This window comes from Eubalaena glacialis, chromosome 14 (assembly GCF_028564815.1).
Source record: "Eubalaena glacialis isolate mEubGla1 chromosome 14, mEubGla1.1.hap2.+ XY, whole genome shotgun sequence".
NCBI lineage: Eukaryota > Metazoa > Chordata > Mammalia > Artiodactyla > Balaenidae > Eubalaena > Eubalaena glacialis.
The window spans coordinates 32,726,944-32,750,847 of NC_083729.1; the positions used below are offsets into that span (position 1 = coordinate 32,726,944).

A 23,904-nucleotide genomic window follows, 5' to 3' on the forward strand; every position below is an offset into this window, starting at 1 on the left:
TCAACTTTATGACTTAAAAACACAGAAGAGCATTCTTCTTTTACAGTGGGCTCAAATATGGAAGCCTCCAAATCTGTCGGGTAGGTACATAAATCAGACTTATATTGAGTGGAATGCCAGTGTCTCTGATCTAGTCCTCTTGGTAAAGTTTAACTCATCCTTTTGAGAGTTAACTCAAAAGTTACTGTCTCTAAGTAGCCTTCCTGACTTCCCCAGGTGGTTAGTCTTTTCATTGTCCACGTTGCCACACACTTTGTTGCCACACACTTTGTTCTGCTTTGTGCTAGAGTGCACAGAAAAGTCTATGTGTCTGTCTCTCACCACTAGACTGGGAGCATCCAGAAGATGGGGACCATTGATTCATCTTTGTATTTCCCACTCCCTTAACAGAGTGGGGCTCGTGGGTGATAGTTCAGTGTTGGAAATATCCAAAAGAGAAAATTCAAGAACGTGGATGGAACGATATGCAGTTGCTGTAGCAAAACCTGTATACACATCATATGTCACATCCCCGCTGATGCTGTTAATGCTGCACCAGAAGAGGCAGTGCTCTCATTACATGCTGCTGGCCCATATTTGTAACGTGTGACATTTTTTATGAAATACTGTCAAGGGTAATCCATCACATAGTAACCTTTGGATTATATGCCGAGACTGGTCTTCAACATAGACATAAATGAACTTCAAGGATAGTGCTATTTTCTGAGAAGAGTGTGATCAAGGGTTCTGGCTAGGAAAATGAAGCAGAACATTATTTTAAGTTAAACACAAGTGCCTGAAAAAGAGGTTTCCTTCTGTCAGCCCCAGTGGGGACATGGTTATTGTGTGAAGATAATCCGATGACTCTGAAATGTGGCAGAATATTTTTTTCTTAGAGTACATCAGGGTTTGAAAAGGGGGTGAAGAGTTGCTAAAGGTTTGACCACCCTTGGAACTTGCAAGGTTTGTAATATCTTTATCTTTATCTAATATCTTTATCTCAAGAGGTGTTTTAAAAAATAAAAGGACACATGACAACTTGAGCGAATTTCAGATATCAGCCGTGGGCTCACAGTTAAAGATATTCTCTCTGTATCCATAAAGATCTAGGAATTTACACATACTATAGAGTATAAATAAAAGAGAGCTTCTAAGTCTCATCATTTTTGTGTAAATCCAGATAAGACTCCTTTGATGCGCTTAGCGGCTCCTGTTAAGGAAAAGCTTATAGATGAGAGGAACACTACAATTATAATTCTTTGTCTTCCTTAATTAGACTGAAGCTCCCCATAGATCTTGCTGAAGCTGTGATAAAATTCAAGTAATAATTCACATTGTCAGGTCAGCAGAAATGGGCACGGGGCATCCAGTATGACTGAAGGATTTGCTTAAGTGATCTATCTGTGAACGGAGGTCCTCAGGAGAGGTACACAGTCTTCGTGGGAAATAAACCCTCTGAAGATGCTGAGTACAAACAGCAATGAAAATAAATCCCAGCAAGTTTCTTATATCACCTTTACAGATGTCATTTCAGAGGAAATATATAAATCACTTTCATACCAATTGATGTGGGGGCACTAATTAGTAAGTCCCATTAAATCGTGGAGTAATGACATTCAGCATCTAATGAATGCCTCATCGTCTTTTGATCATTAATATTTCACAGCATAAGAACACAAGAATTGGCATCCCTGGGCTCACGCAGCCTGGTTTTCTGTCTGTGATGTGGCCCCGAGGGCATTAAGTGGCACGAGGGTATTGCTCCTCTATCGTGAGGCTGCACAACACAATCCATTAACTCAGGACCCTGAGTCCTAACGTCTCCTCATTTTAGAAAATGTGAATCTGCCTGCCGTTCTCCGAATTAACATCTGTGACTGCCCAGTGCCCTGGAAAACAGAAGCAAGCTGAGATGTTGACTTTGGTGTGGAGTATTGCTTCGCTGCTGACCTTCACAGTCCCTGCAAGAAACTTGCACAGGAGAGGGAAAAAAAAAAAAAAAAAAGCATTCCTTTGATTTATTACTAAGGGCTTTCTTTATTCAAAGGCAGTCATCACCTCACAGAGCAGGTGCTATTGCAAGGGCTTATTGATCCTGTGCGCTCCTAGAAATGCCAGGAGGCCGTCACTCCGGCGGGAGATGTAGGTGGTCAACGAAAAAGAAGTCCATCTCCGAGCAGGCTGGAGTGGGAGAAAATCTCTGGCCACAGAGACCCATGGCTCCAGTGACACTCGGTGCCTTTCTTTCAGAAGAGGGGCTGGAGCGGAGAGAGCGCTGAGAGGCTGCCGTGGGCAAGTGAGAGAGAAAGGGAGGATGACAGGGAGACAGAGCTGCCAAGGGGTCTCCGAGGCTGCATCCTTCAGGAGGAGGGAGAAGGGGTCTTCGTCTCCAGATGGAGAGTCCTAAGAGTTAAATATCACCACGCAGCCCGACCCGGATGGGATTTGCTTCTGGGTAGAAAACGCGACACTGATCAACATCAACTTGGACAAGTGACAAGACTAGGTCTGATGTTGGTGGATGTCTTTTCAGGTCGTTGGAGGGGAGAGGACGGCAGGCAGTGTGCTCGGGGGCAGCTGGAGAGAAACATCGCGTCCAGGGCAGCGATAGAAAGCGACAAGGAGGGGGCAAACGGAGGGACGAAAAGAGAGGGAGGAAGAGTTGAAGAAAAGTAGGGGGAAAGTAGGGACAGGGTGAAGAGAGAGGAAGGGACGAGGGAGCAGTGAGGGCGGCGAGGAGGCATCCGCAAGGGAAGGGGGATCGCGGGAGAGCAGGGAGGACGGGTCGGTCGCGAGGTGCCGAGCGGGCGCAGGGGTGCGCGGGGGTGGCGGCGCCGGGAGGGAGGCGAGGGGGCTGCGGGAGAGGCGGGGGGCGAGGAAGCGCTCGAGGCTCGGGGAGGCGCGGAGCGGCGGACCGGGGAGGGGGCGGGCGCGCGGTCGGAAGGGAGCCGAGGAGGGAGCGCGCCGGGCCGGGAGCCGAGGGCGGGCGGGAGGTGGGGGGCAGGTGGGGGAGCGCGGAGCGAGCGGAGGCCAAGTGCATTGTGTCTGGCGGCGGCGCGCGAGCCCACCGGCGGCCGCGGCGGGGCGGGCAGCCATGGAGCCGCGGGCGCTCGTCACGGCGCTCAGCCTCGGCCTCAGTCTCTGCTCCCTGGGGCTGCTGGTCACGGCCATCTTCACGGACCACTGGTACGAGACCGACCCCCGGCGCCACAAGGAGAGCTGCGAGCGCAGCCGCGCGGGCGCCGACCCCCCGGACCAGAAGAACCGCCTGATGCCGCTGTCTCACCTGCCGCTGCGGGACTCGCCCCCCCTCGGGCGCCGGCTGCTCCCGGGCGGCCCCGGGCGCGGCGACCCCGAGTCTTGGCGCTCGCTGCTGGGGCTCGGCGGGCTGGACGCCGAGTGCGGCCGGCCGCTCTTCGCCACCTATTCGGGCCTCTGGAGGAAGTGCTACTTCCTGGGCATCGACCGGGACATCGACACCCTCATCCTGAAAGGTGAGCGGCGGGCGCGCCCTGCGCCCCGGGCGTCCGCGCGTGGGGCGCAGCCCGCGGCTCCCCAGGGGCGCGCCGGTCCCCGCGGCCGCCTCCCCGCCGCGTCCCCGGCACATTCTTTCGTCTCCCCCGCCGCCTCCTTTCTTTACCCCTCCCCTCTCTCTTTCTTTCCCCGTCCCTCCCTTGTTCTCTCTCGCTCCTCTTTCTTTCCCCGACTCTCTTCTTTCCTCTGCATCCTCCTTTTCCTTTTCCCCTCTTCCCTCAAGTCTGGGCTTCAGCCCCCCGCCTCTATCTCCTTGGCTTCCTTGGCCTCCTTTCCCCCCTCTTCTCCTCGCCTCTCGTCCTTCGCTGTCTTTGTACACCTGCCTGACTTGGAACGCGTGGGTCGGTTTTCTGGACGCTGCTCCCCGGGAAGGTAAACATCAAAAAGACCCGACCTTTCCCAGTTGGGCTCCTTCCCTTAAGTTGTACTTTCCTTTTAGAAATACCTTTGGAGGAAAAGTGGTGCAAACCTCAGAAGAGGAGGAAAAGGGCTTTTTCTTGTATTGTGCTGATGTTGGTAGCAGACGGGACTGATGTGGTATGCCAGCCTCGCAGGCTAATGCGGAGCTCAGGAGGCCGGAGGAACCTTCCTCTAAACCTCCGAAGTGCAGGGTTCCTTTGGGTTAGACCTCAGATAACATTAATGCATTGGTGGAGGCAGCTGAATGCAGATAGGACATCTACTTTTTTCCAACCTTCCTGATGACTGGGCACACCATCCTTAGGCTAGTCACACCAGGGCGAGGAGAGTGGAAAACCGGTCCAAGCCTTTGAAAGTAGAGCTTTCCGTATTTGCACATGGAGTCTCTACAGAATCACTCTCTCTTAAATTTGTGATACCTTGTAAGGCTGTTTTTGTTGTTGTTTTGTTATTTGACACTGAGTTGTAGAGCATCAATTTGCTCTTCTGAAGTCTAGGTGACACCTGGCTCCCATGCGTGTAATCGGATCGTTTGAATTTTTTTGGGTAATGTCATTCATGTAAAAATATTCAATGTGACAGTCCTACTGCTGAAGCTTCCTTCTAACTTTCAGAACTTGACCCTTATTACAAATTCTTTTTCTCTGAGATGGAAAAAATAAAACAACCCACCTTCTTCCCTTGGACTCATTATTGCAAAAAAAGGAGACGTCTAAAATCAGTACATTTAAAGATTTAGTAGGCATCCAGGAAAGCAAAGAAGCAGATTTGTGTTGAATTCCGGTTTGGAATGGAATTACTTGGAAAGCAGGGGGTTAATAACATGTTGGCCTCAGAGTCTTGTTCGTTGGCATATTCCTCATTTCTCAAACATGTCAACTTCTTCCTTCCCATGGCTAGCTCAGCTGGGGACTGCCATCTGAAATCTGTCTGTGTGTGGAAGGACTCCAGCGCTTTTGGGGGGAAGTAAATACTGTAACCTTCCTTTGGGAAGGGCGCTGTATTCTTTCCTCTCCTAACTCACATCCAAATCTGATTTCTCCTCATGAAGATGCTGCATAATTAATTTTGATAGTAGCATAGTACATGAACAAACTGTAAAAGCTGAATTTGGAGGTTCGGTTATGGAATGCTCGTTTAGGCAAGGCAATTTTGAAAGCTAAGCAGTGTAGTCTGTCTTTGGAAATGACAGAGCTGCATTTCCTTACACTCTTCCTGTGCCAAGAGTATTTGATTGCATGTAAACTGGATATAGAATAATGCCTGAAACAGCAGGGTTGAGTTCATTCAATCCGACGGCAGGCAGGAGAGGGTGTCCCACAGGACACTTGCACATTCCCCACCTCCCCACCTGGCCTGGCTAGCTGAGGTGCCGAGCTCCAGGGAAGTTCAGAATCGAATAATCCTGGAGGCTGAAGGGACTTTAGCGGTCATTCAATCCAACCTCCCCCCCATTATTCAGACTCCCTTCTTCTACATCTTTCTGACAAACGGTTGTCCAGCCTAGCACTTCCCTAAGACAGAACTTGTGTGCTAATTAAAAGAATTACAGTTTTCTAGTCATAAATGCAAGTTTGGATTAAAACGATCTCAGATTTGTAATACTGATGGTGTTTAGCTAATCCTTTTTGTAGGATACTAAAGAGTTCTAGGTTGTCATCAGAAGACCTGGGCCCCATTGCTGGCTCTAGTGCTAAATCACAGGGCTTCCTCCAACAAGTGTCCAGGCCTCCTTGGCCTTCAGTTTTCTAGTTCATAGTAGGAAGGCTCACTGTTCTTTAGGGGATTTTCTAGTTCTAAAATCTGTCATTGTTGTACTAACAGCAATGTAAATTTAGCTTCCTGGGAAGTTAATGCGCTGACATTATTGACATGAGGAGTTTGGAGGAAATGACAGACGTTCAGTACGTTATAGGATCATAATTTGTTGTTTGGGAGATGGTCAAAAGGGCCTCAAGTACTTTCAATATTGCTACTCATCTACCTTGGGCTACCTACATAACTCCTCTGGATCTCAGTTTCATCATCTGTGAGATGAATGGGTGAAATGAACAGCTTTAAAATTCTGTGATTCTAAGAATAATTTCAACAGATGATTTTGACACCCATGTTAGGTAAACATTATTACCTTTGTTTTAGCATCTGTGATATGAATTTGGCATTTGTGGTGTGTTTTGACATCTGTGGCTGTGGTATGAATTTCTTAAATGAGCCCTGTATAACTAGAAATCAACATGACATCTAATTTAAAAATTTGGACAACTAGGGTCCCATATTTCATTCTTACTTTCTTCTCTGAACTACCTTATGAGTCCTAAGATTTAGAAATGTTAACGATAGGAAATGAAGAAAAGTAGACTCAGATGGGAGAGTGGGGAGGGGAGGAAAGGGCCACAAGAAGTGCCTGACATACTTAATGAGCTTTTGAGGGAAAAAGAGGTCAGCCTTTCTTTGTGTGGACTTAGAACACAAAGCCAGGAGGTGGGTGAAAGTTACAGAGGGGAAAATGTAGAGTTGATAATATGGAAGACCTCTCACAATTGGAATTGTTTGCATTTCCTGGAGGCTGGGCAAATATTTCTGAGAGATATAGAGGAAAAAGAAACAGACAATGTGGAGAATAAGAGATTGGCTTAGAAATGCAACATATAGGCTCTGTAGTGTTCATCTACTTAAGAGAAATCACATGAGCCAGAAGAGCAGCGGTCTTATTGGGACAAGTATTTGGGAAAATCATCAAACTCTGATTGTCACCCTTTCATTATGATTCTGTGTACTTCTAGCCCAGAGTGACCCTAGAAGGTCTAGATTGGGTCTCCAACCAGGACCTTCAATAAGAATGGAAGTAAAGTTATAGATAAATCCATTAAGGACCAAGACTAGAACTCGATGCTACTCTCCCAGGCTAAGGAAAGACCAGTCACCAGCACAGTTTGCATACCATTGTTTTTCCTCTTACTGTATTGACTAATCCACGTTTCACTATCTTGCCCACTGGGATAACATGGGAACTTACAAATGCTGTAGAGATATTAAGTTCACACTATATTACCATAGTTTACTATCCAATAAAACAAATGCCCATCGAAAGGCTATTATGTGCAAGGTCATATTAGGGAGATTTCGGCTACACATGTGGGGATTCTTTTGTGTTTGAGCTGGTCAATTGACTAACTTATTCTTCCATATATAGACCCTTCTTGCAGTTATCTTTTGTTGCTAAGGAAGCTTTGCTGGTCAAAGTAAAGACAGTCTCTGATAAGTATGCAAATGAAGTCATCCTCCACCCAGCAATAGGGGGGCTAGAATAGTTGAAGGAGCCTTGTGGTAGGAACTTGAGAGAATGGGTTTAAGGAGTAGGTTCTTTATTCCTTCATTCATCCAGTTTATTCACTCAATAAATATATATTGAAAGTCAGGTATTGTTTTAGGTATAGAAGATACAGGATTGAACAAAATGGATTAAAACGCCTGCCCTAATAGAGTTTATATCAAGTGGTGGAGTTATTTTCTAGTGGATTGTACAGTCACTACTCTTAGTAGGCTGTGGGAAGAGCACTGTGCAAGCTGCTAGAGCTGTTAAGTACGTGACAGAAAGTACAGTGCAGAGTGATGGAGAGCTGTACCCTTTGGGGGACGCCTGGCCATTCTGTTCCAAGTGCAATTCTTATGTTTAAACTACTGGTTGAACATTAAAATAGGAGGACAGATGGAAGGAGACTCAGTTGGAAACATTCTATAATGCTTCTTTCAGTTACTGAAAACACTGAGTTTAATAAATAAACATTGATGAGTCTTGTGAATACATTATGTGGAACTTTGGAGAAATTAATTTTGAATAGGAGTTAGTCATTGAAATGATATCAAAAGTGCCAACTGTTCTTACTAGCCTTAACTTTAATTGAAAAAAAAATTTTAATTAAAAATTTTCATTAAAAACAATTAACACTATTTTTCAAATATATGTACTTTGTTTATGTAAACCAAATCCTAATATTATATATTGCCTGCAATAAACAAAAGGAAAATGAATGTTGTAGTGTTTTGTTTTTATGAAATTAAAAGTGGTAGAATTTCAGCAATGTGAAGATTATAATTCTGTAAGCATACTGTTAACTTGGATAAATCATTTGGGATTGAATTCTTGAAACTTGAAATACAGCATGTCCTTGTGGTTTCAGAAGCATTTTTCCTTTAATGAGATAAACAGAGATATCGAAGACAGTAGGACATAAATACTTTGTCATTTTGCTCTCTGCAAGTAAAAGAAAGTAGGAGAATTGGTAGGAATTCATTGGGTCTCTTCTTCACTCTGCTAATGATATATCTGTTTCCCCTGTTGGCTTATTTTCCATGAAATTAATAGTCTGTACAGGACCCACTACGTTCTACCTGACACAGAAATAGATTGATGATTTTCTCCAGCTCATTTGTAGACCAAAGTATCATTTGTGTTAGAATAATTATCTCCCAAGAGCAGATGTATCTGGGAAATCTGAGAGGCAAGCACTGTTTCTCTTCCCTGACTCATTCGTTCACATACTGTTCTCAGACCTTCTCTTGGACCAGAAGATGCTGCTGGCAAAGGGATTCCTCAGTTTTGGGGGTGCTGGGGATATCATTAAGACTTCCTTTTTCTTTCTTTACTTCTCAAGGCAGTGGTCTCCAAACTTGTCTTAAGCCTCACTCTATGTAATTTATATTTATTCATTTTAAAATTAGGTGCATGGACTGTCCTGACATATACATCATGAAACACAGACAAAAGCAAACCTTGAAGGGATGGGGTAATAAATAGAAAAAGAAGTTCAACTATTTTCACCCACACTTTCCAAAGGACTGCTTGTGTACCCCCTGGCATGTATACACTCCTCTTGGAAGACTGCTTCTCTCACTACCCATCAGCAAAGCTGAGTTTCTCATCTGGGCAGAAGAAAGATTGTTTGTTTACTATCATGGCTGACCTCTGTGGTGGGTCTCCCAGGCCACCGTTGTATCACATGTATTCATCTTGCACAGGGGAGAGAAGAAGATGCATTTTATTTCTGTATCATTTCTGACATTAGACACAGTATTACCCAAGTGTGATACCCTATGTTTCAACACATCCTATTGCTAACACTCCTGAAGGTTATCTTGCATAGAAATTAGATTCTTACTCGCCTCTCTGCTATCAATAAAAAAGATACTTGCTTCCATTCTTTCCATCTGCACAGGGAAGTCACCTTTTAAAAGTGATTCATAAACACAAAAGTGGTTGGTGCTTTAAGTGGTTTGTGATCAAAATTGCCAGAGTCAGTGACATTTGTATCCACCATGTCTCATGGATAACATTTAGCAATGGCCTTGAGGGGAAAAACAGAAGAGTTTTTTGCTATGCCGTAGAAAGTTCACATCCAGTTATACCCGAGTGACTGTGATTTTTTCCTTAGCTCCTGATTTTTCTTTTTCAAAGCTCAAAAAGAGCCGTTAAACCCCATCAGGCAGACTGCTCATAATTGCAAGTGTTCTTGATTGCCATAGAAGATATGCTTTTGTTTGGGGAGCATCTGGAAGTTACATTCCATTGAGGGAGTAACCGAGTCTCCCAGTGTCAATGCTAAATGGGAGACCATGGGGAGCGGCAACATTGAAGGAATTTAGGCAGGTCCTAGGGTTTTCCCAAGTTACCAAGGGTGAACTCTCCTTTCCTCTTTGAGCCCACCTGCAGTGTGGTATACCCCAGGTTACTGACCTCTGACCTCTGCCAAGCAAACTGTGACCTCGGGTTGACTCTGTCCTTATTCCTGAGCCCATCTTTCTTGAGTCCTCCTTATCTTTCAGAGAGATTCCACTGTCCTTCTTTGACACTCAATTGTGTGACCATCTGAGGCCCATTTTCCTGTATTATTTGCTGGTTAGAAGAATAAAAATAATCAGATTTGGCCATCCCCTTCACTTCCCTCTCCCTTGCAAAAGCAACTGGTGAAATGAAGGAAAAAGTTGAAAACAACCAAACTGGAGGTTTGGCAAATAATACAAATAGCAAATGTATCTCCTTTGGTGTAAAATATTAGTTCAGTAGTTTGGGGCAATTCAGATAAGATCATTCTAACCCTGTAGACTTGCTTTAAGTTTAACAAATTAGTTTTTTCTACAATTAAAATTTTTTTAAAAACTACACCATTGCTATTGTCTAAAGCTTTGCACAACTGGTTGTAAAGATTTTTATCAAAATAAAGGTGTTTGTCAGTAGAAAATGGACTTTATCTTCAAAACCTGGTAAAATTTATGATGGTTTACTTTTTCACTTTCTTACAGTGTTTCCCTGTGGTTAAAAGTGATTGCAGTGATTAATCTGTTTTATTGCAAGTTTTAACTAAAAGGATGTAGCTGAACTTCTTGGAGCCTGAGAGAGCCCACATCGGCCGTCATGAAGCTGACAGCCTTTGTTTGCTGCAGAGTACGGGGAAACTACAGGCTGCACTCCATCTTTCTTGTAACTCAGCCAGATAAGCCGATTGCAGACCAAATAATAATGTCATGGGGACACCCATCAGGGAATGCATTAGCAAGTGAAAAAAGGGGAACAGTACAAACCATATTTCAGTTTCCGTTATCTTGACTGACTGAGGACACACTGAATTATTTTCTGTAACTTGCTGGATGTCCCCCAGTGTTCAGACTTTTAAGTATTTTGTTCATGGGAAAAAATCAATCAACTCATTTCTCCTCTAAGGACCAAAGGGTTGTAATATGTTCCCTTTTGGTTTCTCCAGGTTATTTGATACCATATAGGTAGACAGGGAAGCGATTCCAGAAGTATGTGGGAAATTCTGGATGTATAGATAATTCCAGAAGGCTTCATTGTCCCTTCACAACAGGTACCTCAACTGTAAATCCACACTGATGCCTCCATCTGCCGTGCCAGTAAGCACTGACTTGTATCCTTAGTGTCTATAACAGGCAAGATTGGGAGAGTGGGGCGTGAGGGTAGGGGTGGGAGGCTGTATGTGACTTGGATCTCTCTTGTCTACATTTTAAGGAATTTTTGTTTGGTGCGGGGGGTGTAAACATTTGCTTCACTCAGAAATCAGTCAACAAATGTTACTAATGAGTGCTGAAACGAATTGCTTTTGCAAATAAGAGGCTGCTCAGTGAAAAACATGGGTGCGGTATCCTCCTTGCCCCGTGAGGTTGTGCTTTCTCGAAGGACCCCCAGAGTAGCGAGGAAGAGGGTCTGAGCAGGCGGATGGGGCTGTTGGTTAATTTGAGTTCGAATGCCATTTCTTATGTTCTCACAATTTTGAAAACTGCTTACAGTCATGTTTACAGTTGTCATGGAATTTTTCAGCATGGGCATCCTGTTAAATGGTACTCAAGGAGGTTATCCTGAAAAGCAACAGAATCGATCACTGGTCATGGGTTTGAAAAATTACGGAACTCATCATCAGAGAGACAGTTTGACCTAGCAGAAGATAAACTGTAGGGGGGGAAGAAACTAAAAATACAATGGCCAATGATAATAAGTGAGTCTGGGCCAATTGAAGCTCAGTATGTTTGTTTTTTGCTGCTGATACTTAATCACTTATTCCAGGTGATTTAATCCTTAGCATCTAACATATTTTAGGGAGAGTTTGTTTGGTGTTCAGACAATGGAAGTGTTGGTTGAAAGAAGCTAAAGCGAACAAATGCTAGAAAAATAAAAAGCTAGGCTGAACTAGAGTGGCAGGAGAAGCCACAGTGACTGAAAAATACTGTCTTTCTGTTCAGGTGTTTGAAACAAACAAAACAAAAAGGGCACAAGGAAACTGTTTACTATTCAGTAGTAAAAGATAAAATCCAGCCAGAAGATGTCTGCTGAAGAAGCCTCAAAGTCATGTATTCTTTCCTTTTTTCCTCAAGTGTTACCTTTTCTTTCTGAAAGAAACTCAAATTGGTTGGAGGAAAATGGGTAAGCACATGTAGAATCAAAGATTCACAGAGTTGAAAGAAACTTTGAGCCATGATCCTCACCCAATTTTTTTTACTGTGATGCCGTGATAGAGGATTTTCATGTGCGCTACAAACTTCTGTCAATTACATGCAATTCCTAGCATACCAGCTCTGACTCCCTCCTTTTCTCTCTGAGCACGTGTTTTCAGAATGCCTGTGAGGGAGGGCATGTTGTTATCAGCATAATCTCGATCAGTTTTAATTTATAAAACGGAGTCTAGCTTTTGGACAGGGGAGGCCCTTTGATCTTGTATAGAGGAGGCTTAGAGACAGCCATCTGATTGGCTGTGGGAGTGGGGGCTTTATCCAGGCTGTGTATTTTTCAGGGGTGAGGCTGGTACAGGGAGCTGGTGGACACTCTGAGCATGCGTACTCCAGTCTCCCAAAGTCGTCCCCAGGCACCACCACTGATTTGGAAATTGGGAGCTGTATTAATAACTCATTACTTGTTAGCCTTATGAACAGGTCCCAACATACCTGATTTGAGAAAGTTAAAAAAAAAAATGACAGGAGAAATCATAAAAGGTCACAGTTTTGTTTGCCCTCCAAGTGTGACAGAGTTCTTGAAATAAATCTGTCTGAGAGCCCCTGAAAGGCATTAAACAGAGTAGCTCACTATTCAGTAAACCACACATACAAGATGATTCTGCAGTCATATTTGATTATGCCATGGGAGAAATTGATGCTTCTTACTAATATGCCCCAGATTTTCATTTCGGAAATTTGTGGCATGGGTATTTTCGAGAGCATGGTTTTATTTCCTAAATTATCACACAGTTCTTGTTTTAGCACTCATCCAGTTCTATGTGCAGGTTAAAATGGCAGACCTAATTTTTTTCCCCCCTGGCTAAGTATTCTCCCATATATGTAGCTTTCCGGAGTTGTTTTTATTCCTGAAAAGGTCAGGTGTGAAACATTATAATTTGGGTTGTCAGTCTAATTTTTTTAAATGCAATTAATAAAGTGCTTGATAAACATTCATCCACTCACATAAGTGGGTTTATCATTTAAGGATCTTTTAGTGCCGAATAGTAGAAAACCCAAATAAAAATGGCTTAACCTACAAGGAAAGTGTATCATCTCCCATAACAAGAACTCTGGAGGAAGCCTGTACCTAGGCTGGTTAATTAAAGATTGAATTCTGTTGGGCTTTAGTTGTCGCAACAGGGGCGATTTTGCCTTCAGGCTTGTCTCTTACTGGTCGTCAGCAGAAGTGTCAGTCACTTCATCACATAGCAATAGTTCAAAGGCTAATAAAGCAGGAGAGAGAGGCCATGCCTCTTTTTCCTAAACCGTTCTTAAAATGAGTGTAATGTCCCAGAAGTCGCCCAGAAGATTTCCCACAGGCCTCATTGGTTAGAATTATGTCACATGACCATTCCTAAACCAATCCTTGGCGAGTAGAATGGGATTATGGTGATTCCCTTAGACCAATCAAGCTTCCCCTGACAGTGGCTAAGGGTTCAGTCTCCCCAGGAAGCACTTGCCTGCCTGACACCTGAACAAAGTCTGGCTACTGTAGCTCAGGAGACATGGCTGTTGTGTCCACAGCCGGAAAGTCCAAATGTCAGTCCCGTCCTACCTGTGATCATTCCATAGGGAGAACAGGACTGAGAGGAGAACCCCGATTTCTTGCCAGCGCTTTCAGATTTACCGTATTCTCTCTCCCCACATCCTGCCCTCACGGGAATATGGGAGGAAAAACCTCTTTTTCCACTATATTCCTAAATTCTCAGGTTGGGTCCTATAAATTGACTGATAAAAGACAGATTAACAAGAGAAAAACAAGTTATTAACGTGCGTCATGCATATGGAGCCCTCAGAGATGGGTAACTCAAAGTGGTGGTTAGAACTTGGGTTTATATGGCATCTTAACGAAAGAACAATACATTTTTTTTAATTTATTTTTTATTTATTTATTTTTAAGAACAATACATTTTTAGGGAAGTGATAAGACAAAGGAAAAGGACTTTGAGTTTCTAGGGCTGACAAATTGTGGGAAGGCAAATATAAGGAGAAACTAATGGTAGATCAGGGCTAGTATTAGCAAGGATCATTATGTAGATTCCTCTGGTACCATCTCTGGCTGATAAAGGTCTAGACTTCTCTCCGGTAATTCACTTCTATCCTTCCTGGTACAGAGAAGAAGGAGGGGGCACCTTTATAAATTTATGCCCTGCTTTTAGGAGAAGGGCAGAAAGCTTTTCTTGTATCTGCTTCTTCTCGATTGCTTCAGCTCAAAATAATTCTTATGTCAAAGTGGCATATTTGGGGGCGGCATGTTTTGCTCTTCTTCCTTGGCATATCGAAGCACCCTGAAAGCCCTGTGCTTTGCTTGCCGAAGAGCTGTTAGGGACTCTTTAACCTCTGGTACCCCAGGGACTGCATGGTTGTTTTTAAGGAGGCCTATTCATAATTGCACTTTAAAAAATGGGATGTAAAATGTTCAAAACTGTGCATTTTAGGGGATTTTGATGTACTCCAAGATCTGATAGTGCAGTTGTTATCAATTTAATACACATTGTATTGACGAGGTCAGTGTTGTTACACACCTGGAAGGCCACCTGCGGAGGTGGTTATTTAGCAACATATGATCCTGTGTTTGGAGCAGTGGGATGGAGGGAGAGTGTATTCTGATGAAGCTCAGGCATCTCGGCAGGAATGTTCAAGTCAAACCACTCCAGGGCACTTCACCTTTCCTGGTGGAATTGCTGTGCTCTTCTTGGACCTCTCATTTGAAACCGAGAGGCCTATTTATTAAAGCTTGATACCTCTTTAGAGCAGGAATTACAAAGCAAGAAAACAATCTGAACTATTGCAGATGGGCTGAGCTAGCAGGGTGTTAGCATAGAAGCCTCGAAAGATGGTGCAGAGCCACAAGGTATGTGGGAGGACATATATTTGGACCACCAGATTGCATGCCAATTTGTAGGTTCAAAAAGAAAAAAAGCAAGTGAGGAGGCAAGAAAGAGAGGAAAGCAGGAAGGAGCAAATGAACAACTATTTGGTGGATCTTTGGGGAACCAGCTCTCTGGGATCTTGTTTCTTTAAATATCTATCAGGTTTATCTTTCTAAAATAAAATCTTATCATGTCTTTCCTTTGATTAAAAATCACGGTCTGATGGATTCCCCAATAAGTTAAAAATAGACTGACTCAATGATCCAGCAGTTCCACTCCTAGGAATATACCCTAGAATGGAATATATCCTAGAATGGAAAATAGGGACTCAAACAAAAACTTATACATGAATGTTCATAGCAGCACTGTTCATAATAGCCAAAAGGTGGATACAACCCAAATGTCCATGAGTTGATGAATGGATAAACAAAATGTGCTAAGTCTATATAATGGAACATTACTCAGCTATAAAAAGGAACGATGTACTGATACATGCCACAACACGGATGAACCGTGAAAACACTATGCTCAGTGAAACAAGCCAGACACAAAAGGCAAAGTATTGTATGGTTCCATTTATATGAAATATCCAGAATAAGCCAATCCATAGAGACAGAAAACAAGGAAGGAGGAGTGTGGAGTGACCACTTCATGGGTATAGGATTTTCTTTTGGGTTGATACCTATGTTCTGGAGACAGATAGTGAGGATGGTTGTACAACATACTAAAGGACGAGGAATTACACACTTTAAAAAATGTGATCAAAACAAAACCAAAACCAAAATCTCTGATGGTTTTGCACTGTCCACATCTACAAGTCTAAACTTCTTCGAAGGTCATAAAAAAGCCTTTGCCATGTGGCTCCAATTCCCTTTCTGGTTGTGTAGCCAGACACTTCTCCATGAAATCTAGGGTCAGGCTCCACCAGACCATTTGCTTTTCCCTCAATACATGTTCCCTTCACTCAGTGTCATTGTGGAACTTGTTTCCTCTGCCTGAAATGTCACCTTCTCTTGTCCATCTGGTCGCTCTTCCTTGAAAGCTTCCTAGTGCCATTGTTATTTCCTCTCTAGACTTCCTTGACTCTCCCCTTAGCCTCTCATTACCTGCAGAATTAATTGCTTTATTAGTTGGGACCCCAGTGTGCTTTGTACTATTATAGTACTTCCTACATTGTATTGTGGTTTATTTCCTTGTCCATTTTACCCCCTACCTTAAGGTTGGGGATGGATGCCACCCAGCTTAGTATCTGGCACATGGCGATCTTCCCATAGAATAGCTGTTGAAAAAATTCCACTGGATTGATGCAAATCACCGTCATATCTGGTCCATTCTTTTTCACCCACTCCAGAGTTTCTCGTTCAATTCAAGGACAAGGAGAAGAGAGACTTAGTCTAATCTTTCAGAGACTAGGACACTAATAATTAACTCAAAGAAGATGAAGTAATTGGCATTAAAAAAAAGCAGTAGTAGTAGTATATGTAAAAAAAGAAGCGTTTATGGTGGCTTTTATATTGAAAGTATTCCAGAAATCAGCGTAAAACTAACAGGGTGCTTTTTATGGAGGATTTGCCTCATAAAATGTTCTTAATCCTTAACAAAAGGGTTACATTATTATTGCGATTTTCTTGTCTTTCTGCTTATACCCCATTGGAAGTCCCTACCTTCAAGGAACTGTTCCTTTGTTCTCTCACAGGACCTAGCTGGGTGGTTTTTAGATACTAGGAACTCAATAGATGGGTAGTGTTTTCCTAGGTTTATTCTAAGTATTTTCTTCTACAGTTTTGACTTAGTAAATATTCTGTTTTTCAGTAAAACTGTTGCAAGTCCAGTTACATACTTCCTTTCACCAGAAAGCACAGTAGCTAGAATGAATCTCTGAAAAACTCTTGGTGGCTGCCCTTCGTCAGGCTCTTTACTGAGCTATTCTGATACTGTGTCAGACGTCTTAAGAGGGAGGCTTCTGTATGCTGAAAGAAAGCCTGGAGGAGCATCTGGGGTTCAAGTGTGCTCTTCGGACTCTTCAAGCTGAGATAGCTCTCCAAGAGACTGGTGGCTTTTCTGGTGTGCTGAAATGATCTCCCCTTCAGCAAGTTTATTTTGAAGGTTATTGAGGTGACAGCAGGCAGAGATTTGGGGCATCTTCTTCCCTCTGCTATTAACTAGCTATGTGACCTTGAGCAAGTCACCTCACCTCTGCAGATCTTCATTTTCTCATTTGTACGTACAGAGGTTGGATCAGTGTAACCTGCTGGGTCTCTTGCAGCATTAACTGGCTGTAATTATAGGATGCCCAGCAAACAGCAGCTTAATTAACTCCACAAAGTGTAAGGATAGAAAAAGGTCGGTTCTCCCTAGAAGCAGGTTAAGTGTTAGGACAGTCCAAATCTGAGAGCCTTTCTCTCTTTTCAGTTGTTCACCCACATGCCTTTCCTTTGCTCTTTTGAATGTGACATGCTTTCTTATTGCTAATTTTCTTTTTCATTTCCTGAGGGTTTCAAAGGAGAAAACAGGACTTTCTATATTGTTCCAGGAATTCTCTTCTGTAGGAGCAATGTTTGCCATTTGGTTGGAAGGACTGAACTGTATAATTTTTTCCTTGTTAGATAATTTCACAGGGAATTGGTAATAATAAGTTATATCTGGTTTTAGAAACTGAAGTTAGAGTTCATAATAGAGAGCAAAAAAGGAGTACCCTTTAGAAAATTGCATCGTATAATTTAAATTTTGCCTTACTTGCTCATTTTTAATTTTTTTGAAGAAGTTCGAGAGATTTTGATGGAAGAAAAAAAATCATATACTTTCTTTTTGTTACTACAGGTAAAAAAATCCTAGGTTTATTCCTTTTTTGCTTCATGAGAGTATTTAACACTCATAAGCCACGTGAAGTTAAATAGAAATCCACAATTATCTATTACGATTCATTTTGTTCAAAAGTTTTAGATATATGCTTTCTGAATTTAATAATCCGCTGTGTTAAATACCTGGAAGTTATATTTGACCACTTTAATTCATACTATGAATCTTGATTATTCGCTTGTTTCTTTTTTCCCCTCAGATGATATTTTAGGTGGCTTGCCACACGTTGTAATTGGCATAATAGTTAATTTCACTGAAAGCCCTATTCAAAAAATTTGAACATGATATGACTTTCCTTGACCCCCAATGTTTTCCTTTATGTAGATGAAAGGATATGCCCAGGTAAACCTCTTTAGGCATCCATGGCAATGATTATAATGGCAGATCTGCTGCTCTACTTCTGATGCTTGGTTGGACCAGTTTTTACTTAAATCCTTCCACACAGAGCAGAGATGAGGTAGACGAGACAATCATCTGTATCATCCCCATCACGGTCAGGCTGATTCTTATTGAGAGAGAGTGTGAGTTCCAGAAGACAAGGGTGGATATGGTCCAAGGTAGCAAGTGTACTACCTCACCTTTGCCCCATCATAAGCATTTTGGTCATTTGGAAGACTTCGAAGTTTATCTAAGAGGAAGAAAAAAAGAACCTGTTCAAAACAGGTTAACGACACTGCACTGAATGGTGATGGGGAAGATAGGGGAGAGGCAACCCCATGGAGAATGAGAGTCATCCCATAACCGTCTTAACTTTGGTCTCTTGATTCTTAGAAAGTCTCTTCATTCTTTTGGAATTTTGTTTGTTTCCTTTTACAAACAGTAACACTAGGAAGAGTCTTACAAAGTCTGTGGGAGATTATGAACTAGGGAACTGAAATTACTCTGTAGAAGCCATATGACGAGGAGTGTGATATTCATGGAATTCATGAGAAAAAGCACTTTAAATGTACACAGCAGATTCCTTCCTCATAACCCAAAGCGGGTTTTACAAAGAGAAAAAGGAGACACGTTCTCTGACTAAGCATACGTGATTGAGGAGAATAACATTGGGGCTGCTGTTAATTACTGCTTGTATACGGAGGGGAAGGTGGCCCCGTGGAGGGGGCGGGGGGTGGGGGATGAGCAACCCTGGGAACTGGGAGCTGTGGTCCTGGTCCTGGCTTTTCTGCCACCCGTGGGACCTTGGCAAGTCATTTAAACCTCTCTAGATCTCAGCTTCTCATTTTTAAAGTTGAACTTCATGATTTCAAAGAGTTTTCCAGATTATTAGCTTTTATGATTTATTTAGAGCATCAGGAAGGAAAGGGTGAGTTTTCCAGAGAGCCAAAACCTACCTTTCTGTGCCTCAAAAACTTGTTTTTATCTGACTGGATGGATATATTATTCAATGCATTATGCACATCTCTGCTTTCTGAAACAGAGAGCACTAAATTTAACTTTTGCTGAATGACTCAAGGCTGTTGCTATGAACTATGATGTAATAGCCAGGTCCCCTTGGGGAATACAGAGGTGTGTAGAACTGTGTGCCTCAGAACCAAATGACGCAGCACACCGTCCTTTACACAAAAATGATTGTGAGGTTCTGATTTTTGTGTGTGTGTGTGTGTGCTTGCTGCTTTTCTAAATATCACTTCTTTCTGTTTCCGTTGTCTGTCTCGAGCTGCCCCTTTTTGTATTCCACTTTGCTGCTTCTAGTGGGCTAGGAACAGGGGGTCATAGATGAAGCAAGCTGGAATTAGGTCTGAAGTTAGGGCAAATAGTCACCAGGTGAGGTTTCAGGAGCCACCCCTGAGAGTGAAGATTTGGGGACTTCCTCAGGTCACTGCCTGAGGCCTTTGGGGTGTTCTGTGTCGCAGTCAGCGGCCCTTGGATAAGTACGGTATCGAGGTGTCTGGCTCTTCCTATTTATGGAATGATGTAATGTTTGTGACCATCCTTCCTAGGGGAGAAAATAAGGATGAGAGCTGGGCAGGAATGACATAGCCCAAGGGACTACAAGAGGGCTCGGAAATAGAAGAGTGTCAACAAGAGGGCAGGTGTGCGGATCTGTGACAGTGTCCAGGTGATTGACAGGCAGGGCCAAGTCTCATTTGTAGGGCGTCCCACAAGGTCATCCTGTTCACAGCCTTGGCTTGCAGCCATTCTCCACCATGACAGCCCATTACTGCCTTCTTTAGATGAAGCAGATACAGGGGGATTGGCAGTGGCAATGTTGAATTAGGACCCATGGATGCTGAACTTCTGGTTAATTGTTATTCTTTTGATCCTCGGGACCACTTGCGGGGTAGCTTAAGAAAATGTAAATTGGTTATTCATTTCTGTGTATTTACTTGTACATGCCGCTTTATTAGCTTGCAAAATACAGTGTCATCCATTTCAGCATAAACTTGGACACTGACTAATTTGCACTTCTTTAATCTGCAAGCTTGGCAATTTGGGGCAGCCTCCTACCTCCTCCATCCTCCCTCCCCATGATCTCCCCTCTCCCACCCAGCAAAGCCAAGAATGTTATTTTAGGCTGTAGGAGCCATATTAAAAAAATACCACTGGGTTTCTCTAAGCTTTCCTGAAGTTTATGAATGAATGAATGAATGAATGAATGAATGAATGTCACATGGGCCAGTCTCCCATGGGGCTCTCTTTGCTGTGTTTTCTGGGCACTCATGGGAGAAAAGCAGTCAGGACTGGTGCTATCCTGGGACTACAGCTCCCCTGCCCAAGAGGGGGATAGGAGCTCCTCCTGGGCAGGAGGAAGCCAGGAGGGTCCAATATATGTAGCTGTGGCTTCATCCAGGATTGTGTTTATGTAACTCCTGGGGGTGTGGGGAAAAGCCAGAAGACGATCGGTAATTAGAGAAACAGGACTGTGCCACCCATTTTGGCATGGGAGTTAAGTGAGCCACCGTTGTGTCCCACTTATGCTAGAATTTTCCTCTCTTTTAACACCATCGGGAAGGATGAGGATGGGTACAGTGTGGAAGCAACATCTGCTTTCTTCCCTTCTAAGGCTGGCCCCTCCTGACTTCTAGAAAAATACTGTCATAATCGCTCTCAGGATTCTGGAATTACAGTCCTTGTAGCAGTGTAGCCTGAGGCCTTATTTATCCACGGCTTTGACTTCTTCTTTATTGATTTGGGCTGATAATCATGCAGTCTGTTGGGCTGGTTCTAATTATTTTGGCTATCTTAATTATTGGACTGTGCATGACCTGTTCTGTTAAAATAATTTCTCAGCAAAAAAGAATTGAACCAGGTCAAGAGTACATGCATCTACCTAGTTCCTATCTGCTTCTGCCTCTAGCCCTTTGTGTCATGTTAAATGAATCATTTTGCTTCCCTGTTTTTCATTTTTTTCTCTGTGAACACAGAGAGAATGATGTTTATCTTGTGGCTTAAGATTTAGGGTCACTAAATATCACACACTCTTGAAATGTAAATTGTTGCTATCAGTTTGATAGGACCATTCATGCTGCCTCCATGTAGTTTACATCTTTCTTTCTAATTATGAACTTTCATAAACACACGCTCATTATAGAAACTGCAGAAAACTGCAAAGAAGAAAACAAAAATCAACTGTAGCCCGCCAACTTAGTTATATAATCCTGTTCAAAGTTTGATTTCTTTTCATCCAGTCTTTATGCAAATATATGTACAAAGACATGTTTCTATAATATGATATATACTGCTTTGTATCCAGCATTGAGCCACAAGAATTTTCCAATTTTAATCATTTTTAATATCTGCAAAGTATTTTAATATGTGGGTGCATCGCCTTCTAGCTAACTAATCTCTCCTACTCGGCTCTCTCCTCACATCCTTTTTTGTCTACCTGACGGAATCATCTCCCGGAAATAAAACTTGATCCTATCACTTCCCTGCTTAAATCCTTCTGCAGCTCCTGATTACGTGCTGGATGAGGCCTCGCTGTGTGGGGGAAGGAGCTTTTCCTGCCTGGTCTCTGCCAACCTCTCCTCTTAGCTCTTTGCTTCTCATCACGCTCTATCTCACACAGCACCGAACACTCCTTACCTCTGCACCTTCCCTTTTGCTCTTCTTCCATCTGGGATGCGCACTCCTGCCTCTAATGCCACCACCCCTGTGACCTGGCTGTCTCTGGCTCCGTTTTAAGGTTCCCTGCAGGAGGCCTTCTCTGCCTTTCCCTCTTCCCTGCAGGAGGCCTTCTCTGCCTTTCCCTCGTCGGGAACCTGTTTCTCTGGACAGTTCTGTAGTGACCTGCTTGGATCTCCTTCACTCAACTGACTCTGGGCCCCCTCCAGTGCATTCTCCATGCTAGGGCAAGAAGGAAGTGTTTTCTGGCCGGTTTGTTTTAAAAAATCAATTCTGATCATTGATTCCGGTCTTTTGCAATCTGGGGTGGCTTCCACCGAGGCTCACAATGGAGGCCAAGTCTCGATCCACGTTCAGGCTCTCCGCGATCTAGCCCCCATCCTCTTCTCCAGCGCCATCTTCCCTGATACCTCCTCAGCCCAGTCTCGCAGGCCTTCCTCTTCAAAGCCCTCATACGTGCCCTTCCTTCGGTTCCACGAGGATAATCCTGCTGATACTTGGGACCTCAGCCTTCTTGGACGGCCTCCCCCTTTCCCTCAGCACTCAGCCACCCTCTTCTGTGCTCTCCGAGCACTGTGTGCTTCTCTCTTATGTCAGAGTTGTGATTTGGCATCTGTCTGTGCTATTATTTCAATAATGCCACCGTCCTTCACTAGACTTTAAGCTCTCTGAGGGGGAGACTTGTGTTCGTTTTCATTTATAGGTAGGATTGGCTTGGGGGAAAATCACAAGGTCCAGGAGCTGACGTTAGAAAAGCTATCAACAAATCAAGCTAGATGAGACCAGGTCCGTCCCAAGTCACCAAGTGGGGCAATGCCAGAGGCATGGATTAGAGGTGATCTCCGATAGTTCTTGGAATAGCCTATGAAATCAACATTATCAGCCTCATTTTAACTCAGACTCAGAGATTTTCATGAAGGTAGCAGGGGGTGGGGCCGTAATTTAATGTTAATCAACCTCGAGGAGAGGGGGCTGTGTGGAATGAAGAACATGCTGTTCCAGGCTGTCTATCGGGAGGTGACAGACCTCCTGGTGTGCGGTGGTGGAGCCCCAGGTGTTCGTTTGCGTGTCTCAGGATGCATTTGGGCAGCTGGCTGGCTCGTTGTATGGCCTTAAACCAGCCAGGCAGAGAAGCGGTGCGGCCAGAAGCAGGGAGCCCTGCAGGGGCTGATTTTACCTCTGCACATTGGTGCTCCCGGGAATTCGTGGTGTTCTCTGAGTCCTGTTGCATTTGCCCGATAGAAGTGGGGGCAGCTGTTGGCCAGGGTACCAGGGTCCTCGTAGGGCACAGTGCTAAATCCCGAGGAAGAAGTCGCCAGGTGCTCAGACCTGAGCAGACTCAGGTGCTTCTGAGCCCTGCAGGGCAACGGAGGTGGCCTTTCTGCTTCCAGTCCGGGGCTTTTAAAGTTACCCCCAGAGGAGGCTGGGGGCTGTGGATGCCCTGGAACACCGGTGATCTAGCCGCAGGCTTTGAAAACCAGACAAAGGCAAAACAGAAGTCTCTGTAAGAGAGAATAATCCATAAAGGATGCAGCCAGAGAGTTTTAAAACATTTCTTCCGTATTTTCTTAAATTAGGTTTTTCTTTTAATTACCTAGTTATCCTTCAGAAACTTGGAACAGTCCCACTCCTTATCAACATATTCCTCGTCAGTTATGCACAGGCTCAGGCTTACGGTGCTGAGGGTGATGCTTAAGTGCGAGGCAGCTGGAAGTTTTTCCCCTTGGGTTGAGGGGAGTGATAGGAATGCTAATGGGCTATCGCTCCGGGCTGAGCTGGCAGCTGGAGGAGAGGCCTCCCTGAGCACAGGGCCGGGGGACCGCCTGGGGACCAGAGGAGAAGCTCATTGCCTGGCTGCTGACCCAACCGGATGAATGGGGGCTGGGGGTTAACCTGCAATTTTTGTGATTCTGATCGACTCTGCCTGCTTCCTGGGTTCTTAGCACCGTATCCTCAAATAGCTGATTGAAGTGATGCTTAGCAAAACTGCCTATTGGCACTTTTTTTTTTTTCCTGCCCAGTTGTCTATGCCATTCATGCTGCTTGATGTAAAATTAGGGTCGGAAACATTTCGTGGGCATGTTTGGATGAGATGTGGGCTGAAATGTGGTGTGTGTGTGTGTGTGTGTGTGTGTGGGCACGCGCACCCGCGTGTGCGTTATAAGGTGCA

The 23,904-nt window shown here is 43.8% G+C and overlaps 1 protein-coding gene across 3 annotated transcripts in view; it reads left to right on the forward strand.

Annotated features, from left to right (window-relative positions):
• The first annotated feature begins 2,997 nt into the window (after positions 1-2,997).
• TMEM178A (transmembrane protein 178A) overlaps positions 2,998-23,904 on the forward strand; it is a 48,380-nt gene continuing 27,473 nt past the window's right edge. For 2 of the 3 annotated variants that reach the window (XM_061211166.1, XM_061211167.1), the window contains exon 1: positions 2,998-3,473. In XM_061211166.1, coding sequence (XP_061067149.1) covers positions 3,074-3,473 — 400 coding nt within the window. In that variant the 5' untranslated portion in view covers positions 2,998-3,073. Of the gene's footprint in view, positions 3,474-3,644; positions 3,886-23,904 lie in introns of those variants that run through there. The other variant, XM_061211168.1, reaches the window with a different exon arrangement.